Here is a 26,004-nt window from a genome sequence, read left to right as displayed (position 1 = left end):
AGTTTTTTTTTTTAAGTTAAACCTAAGGTATGGGTATCGACAAGTGTGACTTATGTAAATAGGTATGATAGAGTTTTTTGTAATTCTGTTTGAGTTGAATAATGCCCCAACTACTTTCTATAAATTAATGAATAATGTTCTTTATGAGTACCATGATGACTTTGTAATTGTTTATTTAGATAGTACAGTCATTTATAGTACAACACTAAAGATCATATGCAAATGATGCTGCAACAACTTAGAGAGTATCAAATTTATGTAATAATGGAAAAATGTAAGTTTTCTTATCACGAGATCACATTTCTAAGACATTTGGTTAGTGAAAACCAGGGGCTGATAGACCCTAAGAAAGTGCTGGCTATTATCGATTGGTAGGCATCGTGTGGAGTTAAAGAACTGAGATCATTTTTAGGCTTAGCAAACTATTATCAAAATTTTATTACTAGCTTTGAGAAGAAGGCTACCCCATTGATAGATTTATTTAAAAGCAATGTTAAGTAGCTTTGGTCAGATTCAAGTGACAAGATTTTTAAGTCTTTGAGGAAGGCGATTACTTTTTAATCAATAGTTTTGATTTGTTATTTGAAGTTTACATTGATACTTCTGATTATGGAATTAGTGATGCACTAGTGCATGAGGAAAATGCAGTGGCATTTGAGAGCAGAAATTGAATCTTATAGAGCAAAGATATTCTGCTCATGAAAATGAGATAGTGACAGTCCTCCATTGTCTTTAAATTTGGCAGGTGTATTTGCTGGGAATGAAGTTTGAACAATCTGAATAATACATATTTCAAACTCAATAAAAGTGAAGTCAAAAGTAGGTCCAAAGGTAAGAAACCCTTGCTAAATATGACTTTGTCTAGATACACAAATCAAGTAAGCAAAATCAAGTTGTGAAAAATCACCACAAGGATTGTTTTTATCCACCACTAAAACACATGTTAGTCATTGAATAAAAAATCAAGGAAAGTACCTAAACCAATAAAAGCTGGAAATATCTATTGAGCATATCAGACTCAACCTCCCAAATATCTTCCTCACTAAAATTTTACTGAGTAATATTTTGGATCTCAGCTTTTTAGTCTGCCTATCCAAAATAGAAATACTTTGGTTTTACACTGTGGTTAAACCATGCAATAGTTGTAACCATAATGACATATTTTGATTTCGGGTCTAAAATCTCCTCAACATCAACAACAAAAATAAAAGGGTAAAAATGAATTTTTATTAAATAATTAACTTTAAGATCTTAAGAATTCTAAATCTAAAATTTCATTACAAAACAGAGTTGAATTTGGGCTAGAATCAATAAAAATACTCATTTTTTACTTTATCGAGTAAAATTAAAAATTTTATGTTTAAAATCAAAGTTTTGAAGATGTTTTTTGCAATAAAATCAATGCATAATCGATAAAAATGGGTTTAGATGCTTAGCCAAATCAAAGTATATGAAAACCCCTCTTAGATTCTCCCAAAATCATGTTTTCTAGTGTGACAAATAGTGAATATGGAGTTAAATCGTGAAATGGGGTATTTATACTATTTTGATGAATAATGCCTACATCGTGAATGCGGTTATCCCCTCGCATTCGTGAAGGCTGCTGACCTTGACCAACCTCAAATGTAGTGGAATGGTTGCAGCTTGAAAGGAATAAAATCAACTTGAATCCAATTACTCGATTTGAATGTGGCCTCACCATCGCCTTCATGAAGGATAGTAATTTCCTTCTCTGTAAATGCGTAGAATGATTGATGGATGCACTAGCAACCTTGCTCTAGATGAATTCTAAGTACAAAAATATTTTGAATGAATCCTCGAAATTTATTTAGGACCCTCCCCCCGCCCCAAAAAAATAAAAAAAATAAAAATAAAAATAAAATAAAAAAAATAAATCTACAGTACTACTAGGCTAATTTCGACATTTCGGACACAATATAACCATTCATCCTGAAAACTCCTTTAGGCCAAAAGAACTAGTTTCTCCCCCGAACACTCAAAGCTGGTAATAAAGCCTCAAACTCAAATCAACTATGCTACTAGCCCAATTTGATATTTCGGATCTAATGAAATTGATAAACTTTCTTTGGATGCTCAAATCACAAAGTATTGATCAAAGTCAACTGTATCACTCTAAGGGCTACTTAAAACCTCAAACTCATATAAATCACTCTCGAATATTTTGGAGATTGTGCCAACCATCAAACAATAATAAATGATTATAAATCAATAATGAAGAAGAATAAAATGGAAAAATGTAGAAAAAGTTCAAAATCACCACAAGGATTATTTTTATCCACCACTAAAACACATGTTCATCATTGAATGGAAAATAAAGGAAAGTACCTGAACAAATAAAAAATGGAAATATCTACTGAGCATATCAGACTGAACTTCCCAAATATCCTCCTCAATCAGGCGATGTCTTCATTAAAATTTTATTGAGTAATATCTTGGATCTCAACTTTCTAGTTTGCCTATCGAAAATAGCAATAGGCTCCTCAAAGGTCAAATTATGGTCTAAAGCAACTCAATCCCACCTAATCACATGAGAATTATTTAGATAATATCACTTAAACATCGAAACATGAAATATTAGGTAAACAACTAACAGGTTTAGAGGTAAAGCTAACCTTAAGGCCCTATCCCCAACTTTCTCAAGAATCTTAGAAGGTTCGATAAATCGTGGACTGAGCTTTTCTTTATTCCTAAATCTTATTACACCTTTCATAACTGACACTTTTAACTAATCCTGCTTTTCTAGGATGAATTTTACATCACAAACTCGTCAATCAGTGTAACTCTTCTGCCTACTTGGGTAGTCACAAACCTCTGTCGAATCAATCTCACTCGATCTATTAAGTCTCTCAACAAGTAAGTACCACAACACCTAGTTTTGAAGGAATCAAACCATCCCATGACAAATCTATACATCCTCCTATACAAAGCCTGTAAAGGCACCATCTAAATACTAGAATGGTAACTGTTGTTGTAGGTGAACTATATTAAAGTCAAGAACTGGTACCACTGACAACCAAAATCCATAAGACACATTTAAAGTATTTCCTCTAACACCTGAATGGTTTGCTCTGGCTGATCATCCGTCTGATGGTGAAATGTCGTGCTTATCTCACGTTGGTTGCCCCGGTACTAAAATATCAAGTCAAATCAACTAGTTGTCCAAAGACTAAATGTCCAAGGCCAAAAATTATTCCTTAGCCACAAGATAAGCCAAACTCTCCATGCTCGCTGTTTTTTAGCTCAAGGCATCCGCCATCACATTAGACTTTCTCAGATAATAAAGAATAGTAAGGTCATAACTCTTAACCAAATCCAACTATCTACCATGTCTTATATTAAGTTACTACTAACTATAGACGCATAAATTTGATCCTTTTAGACCTAAATTTATCCCAATCCTCCATACTCATACCACTCACCCCACCTCATTTGATGCTTCCTTACCTCTAATCCCACACACTTCTCACTTTACCCAACCCCCACCCTACGTACTCCCTACCTCACCCACCCACCCAAGTCATATTTTTTCACTCACCATAACAAACCCACATTCTATACACCATCATAAAATATATTCAATACACAATACACATATACAGATATATATGATCACACCTACACAGACTACTTGATTAAGGATTCCTACATGGATTCATGCACACACATACTAGAATTGCGAGACTAAAGGTGAAAGGAAGAGAGTGAAATAAAGAAAGAAAAATTGATACAAAAATAGAGGGTTGAAAATCATAGAAATTGAGAGAGGGATATTAGAGAGAAAAAGGGAGGCACAAAAAAAGATAATAACCGATGTGGATCACTATTCCAACGGTAAATCCACTATCAGCACCAACCAAAATATTTTCCCCATTGACAGCCACCGTCTGCCCCATTTTTGACCAAAATGTTTTTTTGTGTTAATTTTGGTGAAATTTCATCAAAAAGCAACACTTTCTCTAATTACTATTGATTATTACCGAAAATTCCCAAAATCAGCGAGCAAATATCCCACGAAACCAACCCCTCTATTTTATCCAACTTTGATCAACTAATTTCAAGATTTCAGGTAAAAATATTAAGTTTATGGGTTAATACCTTGGGGTTCGTTGCACCATCAGTTAAAGAAAAGTAGAAATCGAGGTTGAGTTTATTTTAGTTTATGGGTTAGTTTGAGAAATTGAATTTGTGAAGCTTCTTCATTTAATTAAAAGTAAAGCGTCAATTTGAGGTCCAACTCTCTCTTTTTTCTCTTTTTACTCTCATGATTGTTCTACGTATTTTGTTGATGTGAATCGTTGTTGATATTTGAATGTTAGATTTTGCTATGCATTGTTGGTGAATGTTTGTTATTCATGATTGGTGAATATTTTCTTATTGAACAAGTAGTTAATCATGTGGTTGAAAAGTGAAATTGGGGCGGGAAATTAAAAATCGATCAAAGTGAGTATTGCTTTACTTTGATTCATCGATTGTTGTTTGGCTGAAATGGATGTTAATTTTATCGAACTCGAGTGTATCATATTTTAGGTCAAGAATCGAAAGGCAAATATTAGGTTTGGGATAGACAATTTTTTAAAAATTGTGGATTATTGAATGTTTGTTGAATGCTTTGTTGAATGGTATTTGTTTTATCACATTTGAATTTATAATACTCATTTGGCTGAGGATTGCCCCTAGAAAATTATATTTATTCACTGAAAAATGCCCCGACGTATTATGTCTTCGAAGAAGGTTCGTGATCAAGGCCCGAAGCATCAAGTAAAGCATAGTTTAGGATAGGTTGAATAGTTTAGATTTTTATTTCAGCATTTTTATTTTGGTATGTATTAATTGGAACAGACACTATTGTTTGGAATTTTGACTGTTTGGTTATTTGTTTTCTTGTTTATGTGTTTTGTTGGTTTATACATTTCATAGTGTCATATTTGCCGATACACTCAACAAAGCGACCATGGTCAAACTACGGGACCGAAGGGTGCCTAACACCTTCCCCTTGATCAACAAAATTCCTTAACTAGAATCTTTGTTCGTAGACCAATTTTAAACATTCAAAAATTATTTTGAAAAAGGATTTCTAAAGGTGAATTGGCACACCTGATTTATGCTAAGTGATGACTCTGAATTTAAGTTTTAAAAATCCTTTCCAAAACACATTTTTCATCTTCTTTGTCACCTTTAATAAATAAAAACTCTTTTGAATTTAAAATCAGTAATTTTTTTTTGGTAAAAAAGGGGTGTGACAGTTGTGGTGACTCTGCTGGGAATTTTTTTAGAATTCAAGCTTATTTTTGAGTTGTGTCGGCTTATTTTGACACTATAGGTGCATAGATATTTTGTTTGTATTATCATTTGTGTTATTTTTTACCACTATGGGATGCCTACATGCTCTTTATTTATAGTTCTTTTTATGTGTTATCACTTTTTATCTGACATCATATGCATTATCTCAAGTAATTTCTTTCGTAATAAGTCCCGCAGTACATGTTGTATGCATAACCCTTTGGTGAGTCACCCTTATTTTAGGAGGGCGAGCCATCAATTGATTTAGAGTGAGCGAAAAGCTATCGCAGCCAGCTGTCGGCTGGTTTGGAGTGGGCGAAAAGCTATTGTATCCACTATTGGTCATACGCTTCCCTAAAAAATCTTGTTAGTTAAACCCCTGCCTAGGTCAGCCTTTATGTTATTCTTATTTGCATCATATTGAGACCTAGTGGGACCCGTTTGGTCCTTTATAGGACACTCATTTCTAAGCGTCCCTATGCACTAATTATTGTATCTTTAAGGGCAACAAGGTCTTTTGATGGATTGATTTGGGGAAGTATGCGCTAGAATTAAGCGAAAGAGTGTGTTTAGGCTAGGAAAAGTTCAAAAAAAGAGAGAGAGAAAAAAAAAGAGTGAGTCACAAAAAAGAGTTTTTAGTTTGTAGGGTTTCTCGTTGGCCTTTGTTTTCACAATCGCAAGAAAAAAATTCAATTTTTTTTTTACCTTTTGCATGTTTTTCTTAATAAAACAAAAAGACAACTTTTTTTTCCTTTAGCATCCATTCACAACTTGAAAATTTCCAAAGAAGTTTATTAAGTAGGAGCTTTAAATATTTTTCAGAAGAAAATCCAAAAAGATGTTAGAAGTTTTGTACATTCCCTATAATGAAAATATCAAAAAGTCTTCATGTTTTTCTGCGTCAAAAAATTTAGAAAAAATATTTTATTTCTATTGCTGCTTTTTGGTGAAATTTCATATGAAAATGCCAAAAAGATTTTTCCTTTGTAATTTTTGATTTCATAATTTAAGAAGTTTCATATCGAAAATGCAAAAAAGATTTTATTGACATTTTCATCGTCTGTTTCATTGTGTCTCTTATATCAGGGTGCAGTCTGTTATTTAATCTTTAATTGTCCAATCTAGATAACTACGCACACCTGATTCTCCTCTTTTGAGAGTGAGATACGTAGGCAACCCTTCTTGAGTTCAATGATCTTATTAAAAAAAATCTAAAAAGACCGTTTTAAGGTTGTTGTTTCATACACTTCTTTAAAAATAAAAGATACAAATTGGTTTTCCTTTAATAGTTTTAGGTTTTGTTTGTGTATTAAATCCAAAATCGGAAACTCAAAAAAATTTGTCAATATCTTTTGAAATAATAATAAAGAAAAAAATTCTTTGTTCTTCATTTTAGATTAGTTGTTAGAACATGTTGTTTCATCTGAAAAATACAAAATGATTTTCTTTGATAATTTTTATTTCATTTTGGTATGAAATTTATAGTAAAAATGTAGAAAGATTGAGTAAATATCTTTTGAAAAAAATTCTTTACTCTTCTTGGATTAGTTATTCGTGTGTTTCTTCATCTAAAAAAGAATCATTTAGTAATAGATTAGTTAACCCATGCATTTCTTCCTACGAAAATCTAAAAAGATTTTGATAGTCATAGGTTTCATTTTGCATAGGGGATTTAAAGCTGAAAAATTCAAAAATATTTTTGCCAGCTTCATTTGTCAATTTGTTTTTTTTTTTCTAAAGTTTCAAGAAAAAAAGAAAGAAAGAGAGTTTGAAACTTTACGAACTACTCACACCTGATTCTCCTCTCTCGGTGGTGAGATACATAGGTTCCTTTCTAAGGTTCAGTGATCTTTTTAAAAAAAACAAGAGCAAAAGAGAGATAAGTTTTGAAAAAGTGTAGAACTCTAATGCATTTGTTATCTCGATTGTCCAGTTAATTTAAGGTGGTTGATTTGTGGCATTCTGGCTGGTCATCCATATTACACTAAGTTTAAGGAAGAGTTATTTATGTTCAACAAGGATATCTAGAGTGACATCATGGCTCGGACAATGAATTGGGAAAATGAGAGTTTAAAGCAAGATATTTTGAGATTAAGGCGACAAATGACAGAAATGCACCGAGCTTGGCCTAGTGGGTTGCCTTATCCTCCATTTCTCGCTATTGACTCTACAAATATCTTAGTTTTCTACCAATGTAATAAACTCAGTTCCTACTATCATTGACACACCACAACATGCATCAGAATTTACTCCACGCCAAAAACATCCCAGTTTTCCACCACTCATTTCTTATCTCCTCAGTATAAGCTTACCATATTTACATCACTACCTACCGTCTGTGTGTTTGTTGCTCCACCCTCTACTGAGGCTCCCACTTTTGCTATCAGCCCAACGATTATGCTTCCCCAATCGGCTCGTGAGTCTATGTTCAATACTTTTGATGATCACTATTATATTCTTGAGCCCACATCTAAGTTAATTGGACCCTCAAAATTTCTTACCAAGAAGCCTGACATGGAAGAAGAGTAAGAGAACACAACTAGAAGAATGAAGAGTATAAAAAAGGCTATAACAAATTCTCCGGGACTTGCAAATTATGAAGATGTTTCATATAAGGACTGGAGCATGTCTTCCGGTGTTAATCTTCCTCCTAGCTTTGAGATATCAAAATTTGAAGAGCATGATGGGCTTGATGTCATGCACCGATTCATCAAAATCATACTCGACCCTCACATATTTACCAAGGCACTCCTAACCCAAGTTTTAACCCAGGCCAGAATTTGCAAAGAGGAAGAAGCCAAAGGATAATTTCATACTAATTGGGGAATCCTATACCAGTTTGTTCTAGAAATTGAGATAGTGGAGCATGATTACTCCTTTTTTTGGGTGTACTTCTGACCTAGATTAAAGAAATTTTGATCCTAATATATGATGTTCATATTCATTCCAATGTTTAGGGTCACAGTACTGAAGATTGTTATACTTTGAAAAGAGAAATAGAAAGGATGATTCAAGAAAAATTAATTGTGGTGCAAGAAATTGACACTTCAAGCGTCACACAAAGTCCATCACTACACGATAATGCAAAATATATGGGAAGAAATGAGTTAAGCATGAGGATCCTGAAATTATTTGTTGAGGGGAATGTACTTGACGGTGGTGAAAGTTCTAGTCATGCTGATGTGCAAACCGGTGACTAGGATGTTATGCTCAGCAATTGAAAGTTATTTCTCTCATTACTAGAAAAGGTTTTTGGTTGTTTCTTTTCTTATATTTTTTGTCATCCAAATTATTTTAGGGTTGTGGTTGGGATCTATCTTGTTTTGTTTCTTATTGTCTTTTTTCAAACCGTTCCATCTTTTCTTTCAGTGAAACGTAGTATCCCTTTTGTTTTTGTTTTGTTTTATTTCATGTTGTTTGTTTGTCTTCTTTACATACTTCATTTTATGATTAGTTCTAGTGATATGACATGCTTATGAATTTTTCAATCAGATCTTAAAATTTAGTTTAATCACGAGGCATTGAATCAAAATGTTAAAGTTAGAAAAGGAGCATATCAGAGAGTAGATAGAGTTTTGAGACAATGGCGATCGAGTTGAAGTCTTACTTGAATAAATTAAGACAATCGTTTTTAGAATCACAAGAATAACATGGTCGTTAGTTGAAAGACACATCTCAATCATTTTGAATTGGATCAAATAGTGGATGCACGATCTTATGTCAAGAGAAACAAAAGGAAAATTTACTCCACTAAAGTATAAGTGTCCAGTGTGAGGTGCGTGCAATAAAAATAGAGGTGTATATTATACAAGTGTATAAGAAAAGTAACACACATGCTAAGTTAAAATTTGGGTTATGGAAAAATGATATAAGTGATTTTCATCTTTCACTTTTATATTACATGTTTTGTACTTGAATTTTTAAAGTTTGATATGACGAAGACATTTCGTTATGCTATCTAAAAATTTTAATCATCCTTGTTACCTTGTTTGAGATTTAGTTCTACTTTTTTTCATACCCCTCTTTTGGAATCAAGCTACAGAAGAACAGTGTTGAGCAAAAGAATAGAATCATAAAAAAAGAGTGAGCCAAAAAAAGAGATAAAGAGTGTCAGAAAAAATAGAGTCAGAATAGCCCCCCTCCCCTACAAAAATCAAAATCAAGTAAAAGAACATATTGTTGGAACTACGTTTGACTTGATTCTTCCTTTTTAGGGATGAGATATGTAAGCAACCCCACTCTGAGATTTGGTCCAATAAAATAAACAATTTTGAATCACCAAGTTAACGAAGCTGGGTCATAGGTTAATTTTCATTATTTAAGTTGATTTCAAAAGTTGTAAATCTCAACCACTTCAAGTGCAGTTTAAGCCTCATGATATCCTTTCTTTCTAACCCTACCCAAAAGCCATATTACAACAAAAGAAAGACCTTTGGATCAATCTTTGAGAGTGTTAAGGCTAAGCATGTAATGGATATGATGATGCATTTTTGGTACTACTTGTCTTCCTCAACATAAGGAATCAGGAGAGAAATAAAAATGAGAGAGTTTCATTGGTGAAAATCCTCACGAATATCATAATGAGATGATGAGGTAAGGAAACTGAAAATGAGAGATTTTTGTTGGTGAAAATCCCCAAGGGCACCATAAGGCGATAGTAAGTTAAGAGAAATAAAAATGAGAGAGTCTTATTGGTGAAAACCCTCACGGGCACCATAAAAAGATTGTGAGTTGAGAAAAATAAAAATGAGAGTCTTATTGGTGAAAATCCTCACGGGCACCGTAAGACAATTGTGAGTTAAGAGAAATAAAAATGAGAAAGTCTCATAGGTTAAAACTCTCACGGATATCATACGGAGATGATGAGTTGAGGAAAATAAAAATGAGAGAGTCATATTAGCAAAAACCCTCATAGGCACCATAAGGTGATGGTAAGCTGAGAGAGATGAAAATGAGAGAGTCTTATGGGTAAAAATCCTCATGGGCACCGTAAGGCGATGATGAGCTGAGATAAAGAAAAATAAGAGAGGCTTATTAGCAAAAATCTTTCAAGGCATCACTGGCTCAATGAGGTCTATAAGTGCAGTTGGCTTAAGGAAGCAACTCAGTTTCAGGTCATTAACTCAACAACAATTGGTGAATAGTTTGGATGGAAAGATCAGACAGCTTAATCCAAAATGCATGTCATAATCATTCGAGCTGACTATCCAAAATATAGTCATTTTTCGAGTTGACTGAATAGTTTACAAAAAGGGATGTTCATTGTCTTTACGTTCTTCTCTATATTGCTACTTTTGTAATTTTGAGTCTGTTATCCAAATAGAAAATTCTTATTATTTTTCTCACATCTTTGAATCAAGTCTATGTCAAAACAAGTGAGAAAGGATTACAAAACTTGCTACCACCTTCTTCAATTGCACAAAGAAAGACATAAGGCCAGCACATGGAAGATACATGATTGTAAGCCAAAACAAGGTATGCTGAAAGTTTTGTTGATAGACAAGTTTGGGGATTCATGAAAATACCAAGGTTCAACGGATTTATCTGAGAGACATAGAAAAACTGAGATATTATGTTTCTTTTAGAAACACTCTTAATAGTCTAAGTTTGGATTAATGATGCAAAAAATCATTGAAACACGTCAACAGTTTGAAGTAAGTTAAATATGACAAGTGCAAGAGCAATTGCTTCAAAAGCTAAAGCCACAAACCAGCCCGCCATGCTTTTATACTTACAAATTTTCTTTGTATGAAACAGAAACACAAGTTACCTTTTAAATCAAGTACTTTAGAGCCTAAATATCAAAGGCTGCAATGCCTCACTTCTGCAAATGCAAGAGGCGATATTGCTGCACAGGTTTGGTAATCACAATTATGGTAAAACTCATCATATTTTACCCCTAAAAGACACACTTTCTAATTTAGGTATTTCATGTTACATGACTAAGAGTTGCACTTCCTAATTTGATCCTTTAAATCCTAAAAAATGCACTTTTTAGTCAGGATCTCTCACTTTTACTCTTAAAAGACACACTTGTTTTAACTTAGTCATTTAATTTTATCCTCAAGAGATATATTTATTGGTCAAAGTCTTGCTTCACCTTTTCATTATGTATTTTTCAAGTAGTTTGGATTCGGTTTGACCCTCACAAAATTTCTCTGATGATAAACTGGGCAAAAAATTTCATTCATGTTATTGGGAACTTCACATTAGAACATTTTTGGAAAGTGGGACTTTGTTTGAAAATGAGATCTCTCTTTCTCATAATCTTTAATTTGGATAATCTTCGTTCTAGTTTTAAGTTTGATTTCAGGAGCCCGTCTGGAGAATAGGGTGAATAAAGGACAAGTCAGGATCCTGCATAAAAAATGGGGTGATGAAATAGTAAGTCAGGAGCCCGCCTGAAGAACAGAGTGATGAAATAGCAAGTCAGAATCTCACTTGGAGAATAGGGTGATGAAACAGCAAGTCAAGATCCCACCTGGAGAATAAGGTGATAAACTTTCAAGTCAGGAGCCCGCCTGGAAAATAGGGTGATGAAATAATAAGTCAGTAGCCCACTTAGAGAATAGGATGATGAAATACCAAGATAGGAGACCACTTGAAGAATAGAGTGATAAAATATAAAGTTAGAAGTCCGCCTGGAGAACAGGGTGATGAAATGGTAAGTCAGAAGCCCGCTGAAGAACAGGGTGATAAATAGCAAGTTAGAAGCCCACCTAGAGAATAGGGTCATGAAATAGATAGTTAGGATCCACCTAGAGAATAGAGTAATGAAATTGCAAGTTAGGAACCCGCTTGGAGAATAGGGTGATGAAATAGCAAGTCAAAAGTCCGCCTAGAGAATAGGGTGATGAAATAGCAAGTCAGGAGCCTGTTTGGAGAACAAGGTGATAAAATAGCAAGTTAGGAAACCATCTAAAATAGTAAGTCAGGAGCTCGCCTGGAGAATAGGGTGGTAAATTAGAAAGTTAGGAGCTCTCCTGGAGAATAGAGAGATGAAATAGTAAGTCAGGAGTCCGACTAGAGAACAGGGTGATGAAATAGCAAGTCAAGAGCTTTTCTGGAGAATAGGGTGATGAAATTGCATGTCAGGAGCCCACCTAGAGAACATGGTAATCAAATAGAAAATCAAGAGCCCACCTAAAGAATAGGGTCATGAAATAGACAGTTAGGATCCACCTAGAGAATAGAGTAATGAAATTGCAAGTCAGAAACCCGCCTGGAGAGTAGGGTGATGAAATAACAAGTCAAGAGTCCGCCTAGAGAATAGGGTGATGAAATAGCAAGTCAGGAGCCTGTTTGGAGAATAAGGTGATAAAATAGCAAGTTAGGAACCCATCTAAAATAGTAAGTCAGGAGCTCGCCTGGAGAATAGGGTGGTAAATTAGAAAGTTAGGAGCTCTCCTGGAGAATAGAGAGATGAAATAGTAAGTCAGGAGTCCGACTAGAGAATAGGGTGATGAAATAGCAAGTCAAGAGCTTTTCTGGAGAATAGGGTGATGAAATTGCATGTCAGGAGCTCGCCTAGAGAACATGGTAATCAAATAGAAAATCAAGAGCCCACCTAAAGAATAGGGTGATGAAATAGCAAGTAAGGAGCCTACCTAGAGAATAGGGTGATAAAATTGCAATTCAGGAGCCTGTCTGGAGAATAGGGTGATGAAATTGCAATTCAGGAGCACTCCTAGATAATAAGGTGATGAAATTTTAAGTTAGGAGCCTACCTGAAGAACAAGGTGATGAAATAACAAGCCAGAAGCCTGCCTGGAGAACAGAGTGATAAAATATCAAGTCAGGAGCCTGACTGGAGAACTGGGTGATAAAATAAAAAGTCAGAATCCTACCTGGATAATAGGGTAATGAAATTGTAAGTTAGGAGCCCACCCGACGAATAGGGTGATAAAATAGCTAGTCAGGAGCCTTCCTGCAGAATAGGGTGATAAAATAGAAAGTCAGGAGCCTACCTAGAGAATAAGGTGATGAAACAGCAAGCTTGGAGCCCACCTGAAGAATAGGATGATGCAATAGCAAGTTAAGAGTTTGCCTTACGCACTGGGTGAATAAATTAAAAGTTAGGAGACTACTTGAAAAATAGGGTGAGGATTGTCAAGTTCAAGTTCAAATTCAAAAGTACCACCTACAAAACATGGTCAATTTTTAAGTCCAACCCAAAGAAGATCAGATCTTTTATTACTTTTGATAGCATTAAAGACTCTAGTCAAGAGTTAAGAGAAGTTGCATAGATAGGACTTTTGAAATTTTATTTATTTTTTTAAACTTGTAATTTTATTTTTGATGTAATAACAAAGCCACGGATTGAAACCCTGATAGAACCGCACACGACTCTCCAACTCGTTATAGTCCCTCTTTTTTTAAACTTGAAAACTACAAGTAACTTGATTCCCACATAACCTGGGATAGGTAAGATACCCAAAATAAAGTTTTGATTGCAGTCTATATCAAATTCTATCTTGTTGTCTACTTATTTGTCTGGAAATACTTTGTGTTTGAAGACAAAGAGGGACATGATGTAGACACATAAATTTCACCCTTTTCAACATTACTTTATCCCATTACTCAACACCTATACCACACACCCCACCCCATTTGATACTTTCCTCGCTAAAAAATAAAATAGAAAAACTACAACAAAAATACCCACCCCTAATCCAACACACTCCTCACCAAACCCAACCATCACCCCATGTACCCCTACCTCACCCCCTCACTCAAGTCATAGTTTCACTCTCCATAATAAACCTACATTTTACACACCTTCACATAATATATTCAATACAAAATACACACATATATAGATATATTTGAACACACCTATATAGACTACTCGATCGAAGATTCACACATGAATTCACGCACACACATACTGGAATTGTGAGACTAAGGGTGAAAGGGAAAGAGTGAACTGAGGAAAGGAAAATTAATACAAAAATAGAGAATAAGAAGAGTTGGAAAATTAGAGAGGGATATTAGAGAGAACAAGAGAGGAAAGAAAAGAGATAACAGTTGATGTGGGTTACTATTCCAGTAATAAATCCACCACCGGTGCCAACCAAAATATGTTCCCTATCGATAGCCACCGGCTGCCCCATTTATGACCAAAATGGGCTATTTTTGTGTTAATTTTGATGAAATTCTGCTGGAAAACAAATTTATATTTGACTACCATTGATTCTCACCAGAAATGCCCAAAATTAGTGTGCAATCTTCCCAAAGAACTGACCTCTTTGTTCTGTCTAACTCTGGTCAACTAATTTTGAGATTTCGAGTTAAAATTTTAAGTTCGCGGGTCGATAACTTGGGGTTCATTGCACCATCGGTTAAAGAAAAGTGGAAATCGAGGTTGAGTTTTTTTAGTTTATGGGTTAGTTTGAGGTTCTGAATCCACAAAGCTTCTCCATTTAATTGAAAGTAAAACGTCAATTTGAGGTACCACTCTCTGTCATTTCTCATTTATTCCCATGATAGTTCTATGTATTTTATTGATGCGAATCGTTGTTGACATTTGAGTGTTGGATTTTGCATGCATGGTTGGTAATGTTTGTTACTCATGATTGGTGATTGCTTGCTTATTTAACAAGTAGTTAATCATGTGATTGAAAAGTTAGATTAAGGCGGGAATTGAATATCGATAAAAGTGAATATTGTTTTACTTCGATTCATCCATTGTTGTTTGATTTGAAATGAATGTTAATTTTATCAAACTCGGTAGTATCATATTTTAGGCCGAGAATCATTAGGCAAATATTAGGTTTGGGGTAGTCATATTTTTAGAAATTGAGGATTTTGAATGTTTTGTTGAATGGTTTTTGCTTTATCACAGTTGAATTCATTATAATCATTTGGTCGGGGAATGCCCCGAGGAAAATTGTATTTATCATTGGGAAATGCCCCAAGTACCATGTCTTCGAAGGACGTTCACGATCCAGGTCTGAGGCGACGGGTAAAGCATAGTTTAGGGTATTTAGAATAGTTTAGATTTTTATTTCAGCATTTTTATTTTGGTGTGTATTAACTGTACTGGACACTATTTTTTAAAATTTTGACTATGTGGTTGTGTGTTTTCTTGTTTGTGTTTTGTTGGTTTATACATTTCATAGTATCATATTAGCCGATACACTCAACGAAGTGACATGTTTGAACCACGAGACCGAGAGGTGTCTAACACCTTCCCCTCAGTTAACAGAATTCCTTAGCTGAAATCTCTGTTCGTGGACCAGCTTTAAAGAGTCAAATTATTTTGAAAAAGGATTTTCTAAGGTGACTTGGCATACCAAATTTGTGCCAAGTGGTGACTCTAAATTTAAGTTTTAAAAATCCTTTTTGAAACATATTTTTCATCTTCTTTGTCACTTTTAATAAATAAAAACCCATTCGAATTTAAAATCAATAATGTTTTTTGGTAAAAAAGGAATGTGACACTAACCGAAGAACTACTAATGGAAATGATGATAAGTGAAAATTTCACAATGGACCCATAAAAATAACGACCACACAACTACAACACGAACACAACTGCCATTAAATCTAAATCCTAACCAGGGTAGTTCTTCTCATGTACTTTCAATTATCTAGAAGCATAAGCTACCACCTTATTATTTTACATTAACACACCACTAAGCCAACTCAAAAAGCATTGCAAAACACAATAAAACCCATGTCCTCTTCAGACTAAGTTATGATAAAAGCAGAAGTCAACAAGATCTTGAGCTTTTGAGACCTCCTCTCACACTTGTCCGGCCACTAGAAAAGACCTTAGTCTGAGTCAACCTAGTAAAGGGTCTGCAATGGAAGAGATCGATAATATCCCTCTAACCTAAAAAAACTCCAAATCTTGATAAGGAAAGTAAGCCTAGCCCAATCTTGTACTACTGCCACCTTGGCTGAATCGATCATGATACCATCTTTAGTCACCATATGACCAAAGAAAGGAGCCATATCTAGCAAAAATCATACTTGGGGAACTTGGCATACAACTTCTCATCCCTCAACATCTGAAGTATGGACCTCAAATGCCTCACATTCTCTACCTCACTCATGGAGTAAACAAAGATATCATTGATGAACACAATTACGAAAGAATCAAGTTAAGGCCTAAACATCTTGTTCATCAGCTCCATAAATATTACCGGGGTGTTGGTCAACCTAAAAGACACAACCAAGAACTCATAATGGCTATAACAAGTTCTAAAATCCATCTTCAAAACATCTAAAACCAGAACACATGTCAATCTTGAAAACATTGTCGAACCCTAAGGTTGATCACACAAATCATTAATAAGTGGAAAAGGATACTTGTTCTTGATGGTCTCTTTGTTCAACTATCAATAATTAATACACATCCTCATGGTCCTATCCTTCTTCTTAACACATAAATAGGAGTACGACAAGGTGAAATACTCAATCGAATAAACCCTTTAATCAACAAATCTTGTAATTACTCCTTTAATTCTGTCAACTTTGTCAGAGCCACCCTATAAGTAGAAATAGAAATGGGCTTAGTGCTCCTTATCTCCATGTCAATTGTAAAATCAATATCCCTATTCGAAGGACAGGCAAGTCCATAGGAAATACATCCATTACTCCCTAACAACTCTCACATAATACAATGAAGTTGGTGAATAAAAAATGGAATCCTGCACATAAACCAAGTAAGATAGACATCCCTTCTCTACCATGTAATAGGCATAAGGAAAAAATATAACCCCTTTAGGACATGAACTAGGAGTGCCCTGCTCTAACCTTGTAACATCTGGTATGTTTCAGGTAATGGTCTTGGCACAATAATAAAAAAAAATACAATAAGGAGACGGCTAGTCCATATCCAGTATAACATAATAATTGAATATATTATGATTATCAAATTTTCCTAAGGGTCATTCCCCAAAAAAGTCACTGCATACGATCGGTCCACCTGATACACCACTAAAGAATCACCTACGAGAATAGAAATATGAATGGGTACAACAAGGGATTCACATATAGAACCAAATTAGAAAAAAAATATATAGATAGATAGAATATAGACCCAGGGAAAAACGACACTAAAGTAGGATAATGACAAACTAGGATGATATATGTGGTGACGATATCAGAGCCCTCTGCCTCAGGTCTCCCTAGAAAAGCATAGAGTTGCCTATGTCTTCCTCATTTTGATTGAGCAACTCCTCGTCCACTACCACAAGATCTCTGATCTCCATCCTTGGTACCCAAAGATCCACATCTACTATCCTATGCACCTTTTTTTTCCTGGAGGTACTGATGTCTGCCAAAGTTGAAGCTATAAACTCTATTATATATTTGGGAAATCTTGGGCTAAGTGAACAAACTTATCAAATATATAGCATCTTTTGATAGACGAATCATGCTATGAGGGCATAAAAGAACCAGAACACCCTCCATAACCTCAAAAGCTTGAATGTGTGCATGACCTAACCTTTACCCACTCAAAGCCTTAAAAACCACAAATTAACTATCTAAACCTATAATACTGCCTGAATTAGTCTACTGTGGTAACCATGAGAGACTGCCTAAAGAATCCCTACCTCATAATGAATTACCACTAACACTGCCCTATCAGTGTAACCTCTTACCATCGCTACCATGAATACCTAGATGAATACTCCTAATTTTTTTTTCATGATCCACAAGCTAGTGAAAGGAGACAACTATAGTCACTAACTAAGTTATAGCCAACTGAAGAGTAGTAGTCAATTATTTCACAAACTTTTTAATCCTCTCGACCATTGTAGAGATGGTGGCCATAATATGCCTAGACAAAGCATAAAAACAACCCGTACTCAGCAACAATCATGTATCCTTCTCCAAGTCATCAAACACAACCCTTAACTTATCCTTCAAGCTAAAGGACATATATCTCTCAAGGAAAATCTTTAATAACTAGGTCTAAGTCAAACAGGGAGAATCTACCATCCTACAACCAACAAAGGACCTTCACCACTGTTTGGTTGTATTAGTCAACTAGAAGGTAGTATAATCAAAGTCATGAAACTCAAGCAAACTGAGGGTATGCAACCTCTCCTGACAACTGACCAAGAACTCGTATGTATCCTCACCAATAGCACCACAATACCTAGGAGGGGCCATTCTCATAAATCTCTCAAAGCTCTTTTGCACATCAACAAATATCACTATACCAGGAATCATATGCAGAGTAACAATTCTGGCAAGTAACAAATCAACATATGGGGATAAACCAACATATAGTTGTGTCTTAGAAGTTTGAAAACCCTAAATAGAAACCTGCCAAGGTGGTTGAATACCCTTTCTCATCTAACAACTAAATGGTGTATCTGGTAGTACCTGCCTAAAAGGTGCCATACAGGTGTCTCAAATGCCAAATCAAAACATCCTATAATACAAAGATAGCAATGAAACCCTACGGGTCCTGGGTTGGTTTTACACCATCTAGTTGAGAAATCACATCAACATGATAAATCACTGGTTCGTGAGAGGCCGTTTTAGCATACCCTCTAGCTAGAACCACTCCTCATGCCCTACTTCTATCCCTGTCTTGATCGCAATATCTATCTCACCCATGATAAAGGCCCCATAACGAGTGCTGGCTCAGTATTATCAATAACTCCTGATTGAGTTATCACTATATATGTAGAAAGAATGAGATACAAGTTTAGAATATTGAGCATGAACAACACACACGATAAGAAATCAAATTACAGATTTTTCCTAAAAATATCTCATAGCCTTCCAAAGATAGATACAAATGCTAACATATTAATCTATGAGACTCTATTAGACATTTTGTTTTTTTATTTATGGCACTGGTCAACCTAGCGCTCTGATACCATCTCACCATGACCCAAAATTTTGTAACTTATCATGACCCAGAATTTTGAGGTCATAATAGCACCTATCCTAATCCAACCTTGGTAGATAAGCTCACCACAACTCAGATAGATCTCAAGGTTGTGTGAATAACGAACTACGAATAGAACTCAAACTAGGATCTACATAAAAAAGGCACTAAAAGGTAGGAGTGATTACGGTCCACTTGTACCCAATAGATATCATAGATCGACCAAGATAAGTAGACAATTGAATAAGCAAAATAATACTACAGATATGATAAGTGCTTTACATACAAAAACGTCTCAGTGGATGAAGCCACACTGCTCCTAACAATATAATGATACAATCTCAACAACAATATAAGTATAACAACATCGCATAAAAAGATATCTAAAACACAATATCACCCATGTATAAGAGATGCAATGTAGAGAAACAGATGGTATGGTATTAATGTGATGTTTCAACACTCACATCGTATACACCCTCTGAGTTTAAGATTCCAAGAGAGGATTCATAGAGGTAAAAACTTAAGCATACCCAGTGTATACATCAAGCCAATACATGCATGTCATGTTTTGAATTTAAAGTTTATTTTACTTAACCATAATTAATAAACATGTATTTTACTTCACTAAATTATTTAACTATGATAAATTATATTATTTGATGTGTACTTCGGGGGTGGGTAAGTTTTTTCCCTCATAGAAAGTTTGCAACCCATATACTAATGCAAGCTCATCAATCAACCTTGCTGGCACTTTCCTCGACTAAGGCATTTTATAAAATTATTCATTTTATTTTTCAAAAAAATTCAAGTTCCATAGTAGTACCAATTTCATAAAAATGAGTGATGAATGAGTATGCATGATCAAAGGAAAAAAAAATATAAATGATTTAAATAACCCAAAACTCAACAAATCATGATACAAGCCCCTCATGGCAATAAAGAACCATACAAGACATGGATGAATTCAAGACAAGTCCCTGCTCGTGATAATAAGCTCTCAAATAAATAAAAACGTCAATACAAGTTCCCGCTCGGGCATCACAACGAAATAAGCTCTCCAACCAAAATAAAGTCAACACAAGCCCTCCTTCAAGCATCATGATAATAATAATAATCAATCTTAAATAATATAAAAAATGAGATTAAACCCAACTCATAGTATTAAGTCATAACCTATCTCAAAAATCAAGGACACGAGCATGAAGCCCTTAATATGAAGTCTTTTCTTTTCGAGTGGACTCAGAATGCTCTCGATCTACCAAAAATGATTTGTTTACTTAATTAGGAGTTTATGATACCCATATTGGCATACATTTGATTTTGGATCCAAAATAATCTCGAAAATCAATCCCAAAAATAAAAGGGTAAAACTGAATTTTTAATGAAGAATCACATTACCCATACCATAAGAGTTTTAAATCTAAAATCCCATAAAAAATCAAGTTGAAATTGAATTAGCAATCACCAAAATACTCATTTCTCTCTTTACCGATAAAAATCCAAAATTTCAAGTATAAAATCCATGTTTTGGAGATTATTTTGCAGTAAAATCAATGGATAATAGATAAAAATAGGTTTAAAAGCTTACACCAAATCAAAGTTGATGCAAAACCCTCTTAGATTCTCCTAAAATCGTATTTCCCAAGCTTGAAAAAGGTGAAAATGGAGTTAAATCATGAAAATGGGATACTTATACTGTTCTGGTCAACAGTGCCTTCATTGCGAATGCGGTCATCCCCTCACATTCTCGAAGGCTACTGACGTAGACCAACTGTGAATACTGTGGATCGGTCGCGAATGCATAGAAGGAAAAAAACAATTTGGACTCGGTTAGTCTTTGTGAATGCGGATCCATCAGTGGGTATGCGAAGGATAATAATTTCCTTCCCGTGAACGCGATCGCAGGGCTACGAATGCGAAGAAGGGCTAACGATTGCACTAGCTGAATTTTAAGTGAATAAGTATTTTGAATGGACCCTTAATATTTATTCGGCACAATCAATAGCGATACGAGGCTAATTTTGATGTTTGGACTTAATCATCAGATTTACCAAAAGAGATAGTTATCATTAGGTTTCACCCCGGGAACCCCATTAGGCCAAAGGAAATAGTTTCTCGCTCAAGCACTTAAAACTCATTATATAGGTTTAAAATCCAAATCAATCATGCTACTAGTTCAAATTTGACATTTTAAATCTAATAGAACTGATGAAAAATTTCATCCGTCATTCGAATCACAAAATATTGATCAAAGTCAACTATATCACTTTTAAAGGCTATTCAAAACCTCAAACTCATATAAATTACTACTGAACACTTCGAACACCGTGTCACCATCCGCACAACTCATAAATGATACAACAACGGAAAAAGGCAAAATAATTAAAAAAACAAAACAAAACTAAAAATCATCACAAGATTTATTACATAACAACTTTTAACAAATGAAAATTGGAATCTTTGAAAATAGAACTATAACATAAGTCGACTGAGATATACTGAACTGAATTAATAACTTCTTTGGCCAAATTTTTGATGAAAGGTTAAAAGTAATTACTTATTTATATAAAAAAGGTATCCTCGAATTTAGAGAATGAAGAGTTTGGCCAAGCTTTTGGTTTTAAAAAAATTAGGAATCATTTGCTAGTCGATTTGGAGATGAGTTATGTATAGATGTAAAATCCTATGTAAATAATACTGTACAAGGTTTGATAGCCATTAGGAGATAAGTTATTCATGTATTTAATTAATACACTATTTGGTTTGCTATTTTGAATCTTCCATAACTAAAACACTTAAAATTTTTTGAGTTATGCAGTTTAGAAAGTAGAATAACTAATAAATAAATAATTAAATTCTAACATAGATTACCTCATAACTACTTCCTACATTAGTAGTACCTCTATTATTCTAACCAACCGGTAAATGACCCGTAAGTGGTAAAAACTTACCTACACACTATGTATATGTTAAGTCAATAAATGCATGCTATGTATTTAAATTTAAAGTTCATTTTACTTAACCATAATTAATTAATATATATTTTACTTCACTAAATCATTTAATTATTGAAAATTACATCAGTTTGGTGTATACGCCGAGTATAGGTAACTTTTTACACCAATATGAGATAAAATTAATCTCAAATTTTATCCCAAAATTATTATACTTATCTTGTGTACCAAAATTTTTTCCGTAAATATTTTAAGCAAAAGCTAAAAGATAGCTTCTCTCAAAAACAAGTTCTTTTGATTTTCAAGACAAGATTATTCATATTAACAAAAATCATATTAGACAAATCAAACTTAGTAAATTCTTTTTCGTAATTTGACATATATAACTCCTAAAAAGAAGAAGAAAAAGATTTGTACAAGAGGGCAGAAGAAAGTGCTGAATATCAAACTGAATGATGTACACATTTTCCTCCAAGGAGTAATAAATAGAGTATAAACGAAGTGTAACTTACTAAATAACCCCCTCCCCTCTATGCTTGATGAATCCACCAAGCATATACACACTGAAATAGTCAAAAATTGGCCCCCTCATTTCTCTCTTGAAAAACAATGATTGGAACGTGATCAGACCATGATGCCCTTCATGTCCTCTGTTCATTGCTATAGATTCCCATTATCCACCCTCTTCCCCTCACTTCTAGGACACCCTGACCTGGAAGTGCCAATTTCGTATTCAGAATTTTATTTTATTAACTGCATAAACACACACACATACCCATGCATACATACTAAGAAAAAATAAAAGTTAGTGAGAACATTAGTTAGTAGTTTCAGTAATGTCTACCTCACCACTACAAATTATAAGTTGTCTCCTAAACATAGTTACTAGAATGTCAACTCATACGACACCATTTGCAAACACCGAAGCTAACTATCAAAATTCTTCGCCTATCAAAAAGTTTTTCTTCTTAGCTCCTCCTTAATTGGCGAGAAGGTGGACAATAACTTCTGTTGTTTTATGTAGGTGTATGCTTTCAAACTAGCTTCTTCTTCTTTTTTGTTTTTATAACTTAATACGTGTTTGACAAATTTTATAAAATATGTTTATAAGTGTTATACGCCAAAATCAGTCACCTTAAGTTGGTCACCCTTAATTTTACAATTTATAAGCACTTTCTAATTGACAAAATCTTAAAAGTTACCTTTCATTGTGCTGTGGAACAATCCCACACACTTGCTATTAGCAAATACTCTCAATCTATTTTTCATTGAATTAAAGGCGCTTCAGCATAGATGAGATGGATCCGACGTGTCAAAATACTTCTAGATAGAAGACCAGATTTATTGTTCTATTTATTATTATGAATTAAAATTACACTTCAAATGGGAGTTTCATTAGGATCAAAGCAAATAAGAGATAATTTTCCAACCATAAGAATATGAACTTATTTAATGCAGTAACAGGGGTATATTGGCCTTTTAAATTATATTAGAACATGGTGCATCTACTCGAAAAGGACAGATCACTGACCTGCTTCCGGGACTCCAGGCGAAACATGCTCCACCGGCATCTAATGCATCTGCAATTGGCTTTATTACCAAAATGACCTCCCCAATCACCACGCACCATGCAAAGGCAAGGTCCATCGCCAGTACAATGTATTCATGTGTAGGATGTGCCGGTGGCCACAACGCCGACAATCCTAAGCAAAGAATCTGTAACGGCAATAATATCATGAACGATGTGGCAAGCATGTTCAGCCGTACCCGAATTTTCTTGTTGATCACAAACGCAACCACCCTCCAACATGACAACAAAAATGCTAACGAATAAGCAACGCTGAATACCCCAAACGCAACGCAACTGAACATTGGATAGGTGCAAAGAACTGATTTGTTTCCGACCTGGTCAGTTGAAAGGTAAAAACTCGCGTGAATGTATGGGGGTAATTTTGCTTCCAAAGGTGGAAAGAACACGAAGAACGATTGCAGTAGGAGGATTGGAGAACACGCCAAGCAGACGAGTGCAACCCCCCACGTTCGAAAAGGATTTTGCGTCTTGATCGACTCGTTGACCAAGAAAAGAAGAGTAATTAGGAAACCTGGTTCGAAGAATCCCAAAGAGAGAACCACGTGAACCTTACAAATCTCAGCTTGTTCATCCAGGGAGAGAGATGGTAAAAGAGGGTAAAGATATTTTTGGCGAATGAAGGGCAGGCGAATGACTTCGTTAACAGCACCAAGACAAGCAAAAAAGACGAGAAGCAATCTGACAACCCAGAGAGAATTGAAATTCTGTAAATGAGGCAATTGACGGGATCTAATACGGAGGTGGAAAATAAGAGCGAAAGAGAAAAGGGAGAGAAAAAGAATACCGAGAACTAACGAGATGTCAGCCAAATCAGAAATGCCGTCAACAGCAGGAATAGTAGGGAGGATGACAGTGGGTTTAGAAGTTGGATCTGTGAATATTAATTCAAATGGACCATGCGGAGAAGCAATCAAACGGGACAAGGATGAAGACGTGGAAGGCGAGGGCGAGGGCGCCAAGCCATCGGAATTAACAGAGGGAGCAGAGGCAGAAGAGAGGAGTCTCATAGGATGAAGCGGTGGGTGATGGCCGAGGACGTTTAAGTCCCGGCCGCAATGGGAAAGGGAATAAGTTGCTAATGAAGAAGCTGGCCTGGAATTGCATAGTTTTTTGTTAGGGGGGAGAGAGAGAAGAGAGGAGAAGGGAAAGGTTGTAATTTTTCTCCCTTCTCTTCTTCTCCCAAAGAGACAGGTAAAACTGAATGTTTCAATTTTACTAAAGAATTTCAGGTTCCATCAAGAGAGAGAGTAAATCGAACACAGAAAGGTGGTGGGTGGATTTTGTGAGATGACTCCTAATACTCCGCTATCGTATGGTTGTCTTGATCTTTAATCGCTTGTATTCTATTATTAATTTATCATGATTAAGATATGGTCTTTTTACAGCTTGTTTGGATGGCTTTATTGATTTTTAGTCCTTAGCTTAAATATAAATGCTTGTTGTGATTGGTATTTAAGATTAATTATATGATATTGTTGAATTCATCTTAGGTATTGACGAAAGTCTTGTAATGATTGATTTAATATGATCACTTTGTTAAGTTATTTTCTCATTTTGTCAGTTATCAATCTTATTTATGTTATTTTCTATATTTTCGGATATAATAGAAATTTGTATTTTATGTACCATACGCTTCAACTAAATTCAAGATCAAAGCTTTGTCAGGAACAACTTTGAAGTATCTACACCTTCAACACAAGATCAAAAGTGATCAATCCAAGAAGTGTGTTATTCTTTCAGAAATAAGATGAAACAAAAAGTTAAAGCCAAGTTCCCCGAATTTATGGAGTGTCGTTAAGGAAATAATTCTCCTTAAGTACCCGAGGTTATGGAATTTTTCTCCCAGGATAAAATGGCTTTCAATCCAACAATAGTGGTACCTCAAATTATTGGATTCGTCGAACTCACTCAACAGTTAATGATCACAAGAAGTTTTTGAAGAGAAGAAGATTGTTTTTGCTGTAAAAATTCGTGTCAATACCTAAGGAGTATGTCAGGTATTTATAGCCTTAAGGTGTCCATTTGGAAAGGAAGCATTTGTTCAGCAAAAAGGCACCTATTCAGTACAGTCACGTCACCTGAGCCCAGTCTGTACTGGAACTGCTCCTGATCTGCGGCTGCAGGTGACACTGCCTAAATTCCAGTGTCTTTCGTGCTATACCTGCGGTGGACCTGTGGCCGCAGGTCGCCAGTGTGCGCGCGTAGATGCCACTTTACGCGAAACAGTGTGCCTCTTTCCTTGAAGGGTTGCATCCGTTCGAGGTGTGTTGTGCATGCGTTTGCATGACATCCGATAT

General features: G+C 35.0%; 1 protein-coding gene across 3 annotated transcripts in view; it reads right to left on the bottom strand.

Annotated features, from left to right (window-relative positions):
* LOC107874156 overlaps positions 1-25,016 on the bottom strand; it is a 30,317-nt gene extending 5,301 nt beyond the window's left edge. Inside the window, exons 1-2 of one of the 3 annotated variants that reach the window (XR_007057220.1) lie at positions 23,648-25,016; positions 22,629-22,828 (exon numbers count right to left, since the gene is read on the bottom strand). Coding sequence is in view for 2 of the 3 variants with exons in the window: in XM_016721018.2 (XP_016576504.2) it covers positions 22,777-22,828; positions 23,648-24,714 (1,119 nt within the window). In the remaining variant the exon portion in view is untranslated. Of the gene's footprint in view, positions 1-22,414; positions 22,829-23,647 lie in introns of those variants that run through there. The other 2 variants (XM_016721018.2, XM_047414912.1) reach the window with 2 other exon arrangements.
* Positions 25,017-26,004: the final 988 nt, after the last annotated feature.

Source organism: Capsicum annuum, chromosome 6, assembly GCF_002878395.1.
Source record: "Capsicum annuum cultivar UCD-10X-F1 chromosome 6, UCD10Xv1.1, whole genome shotgun sequence".
NCBI lineage: Eukaryota > Viridiplantae > Streptophyta > Magnoliopsida > Solanales > Solanaceae > Capsicum > Capsicum annuum.
Note: the sequence above shows the minus strand (reverse complement) of the source record. Positions and strands in the feature narration are given on the sequence as shown.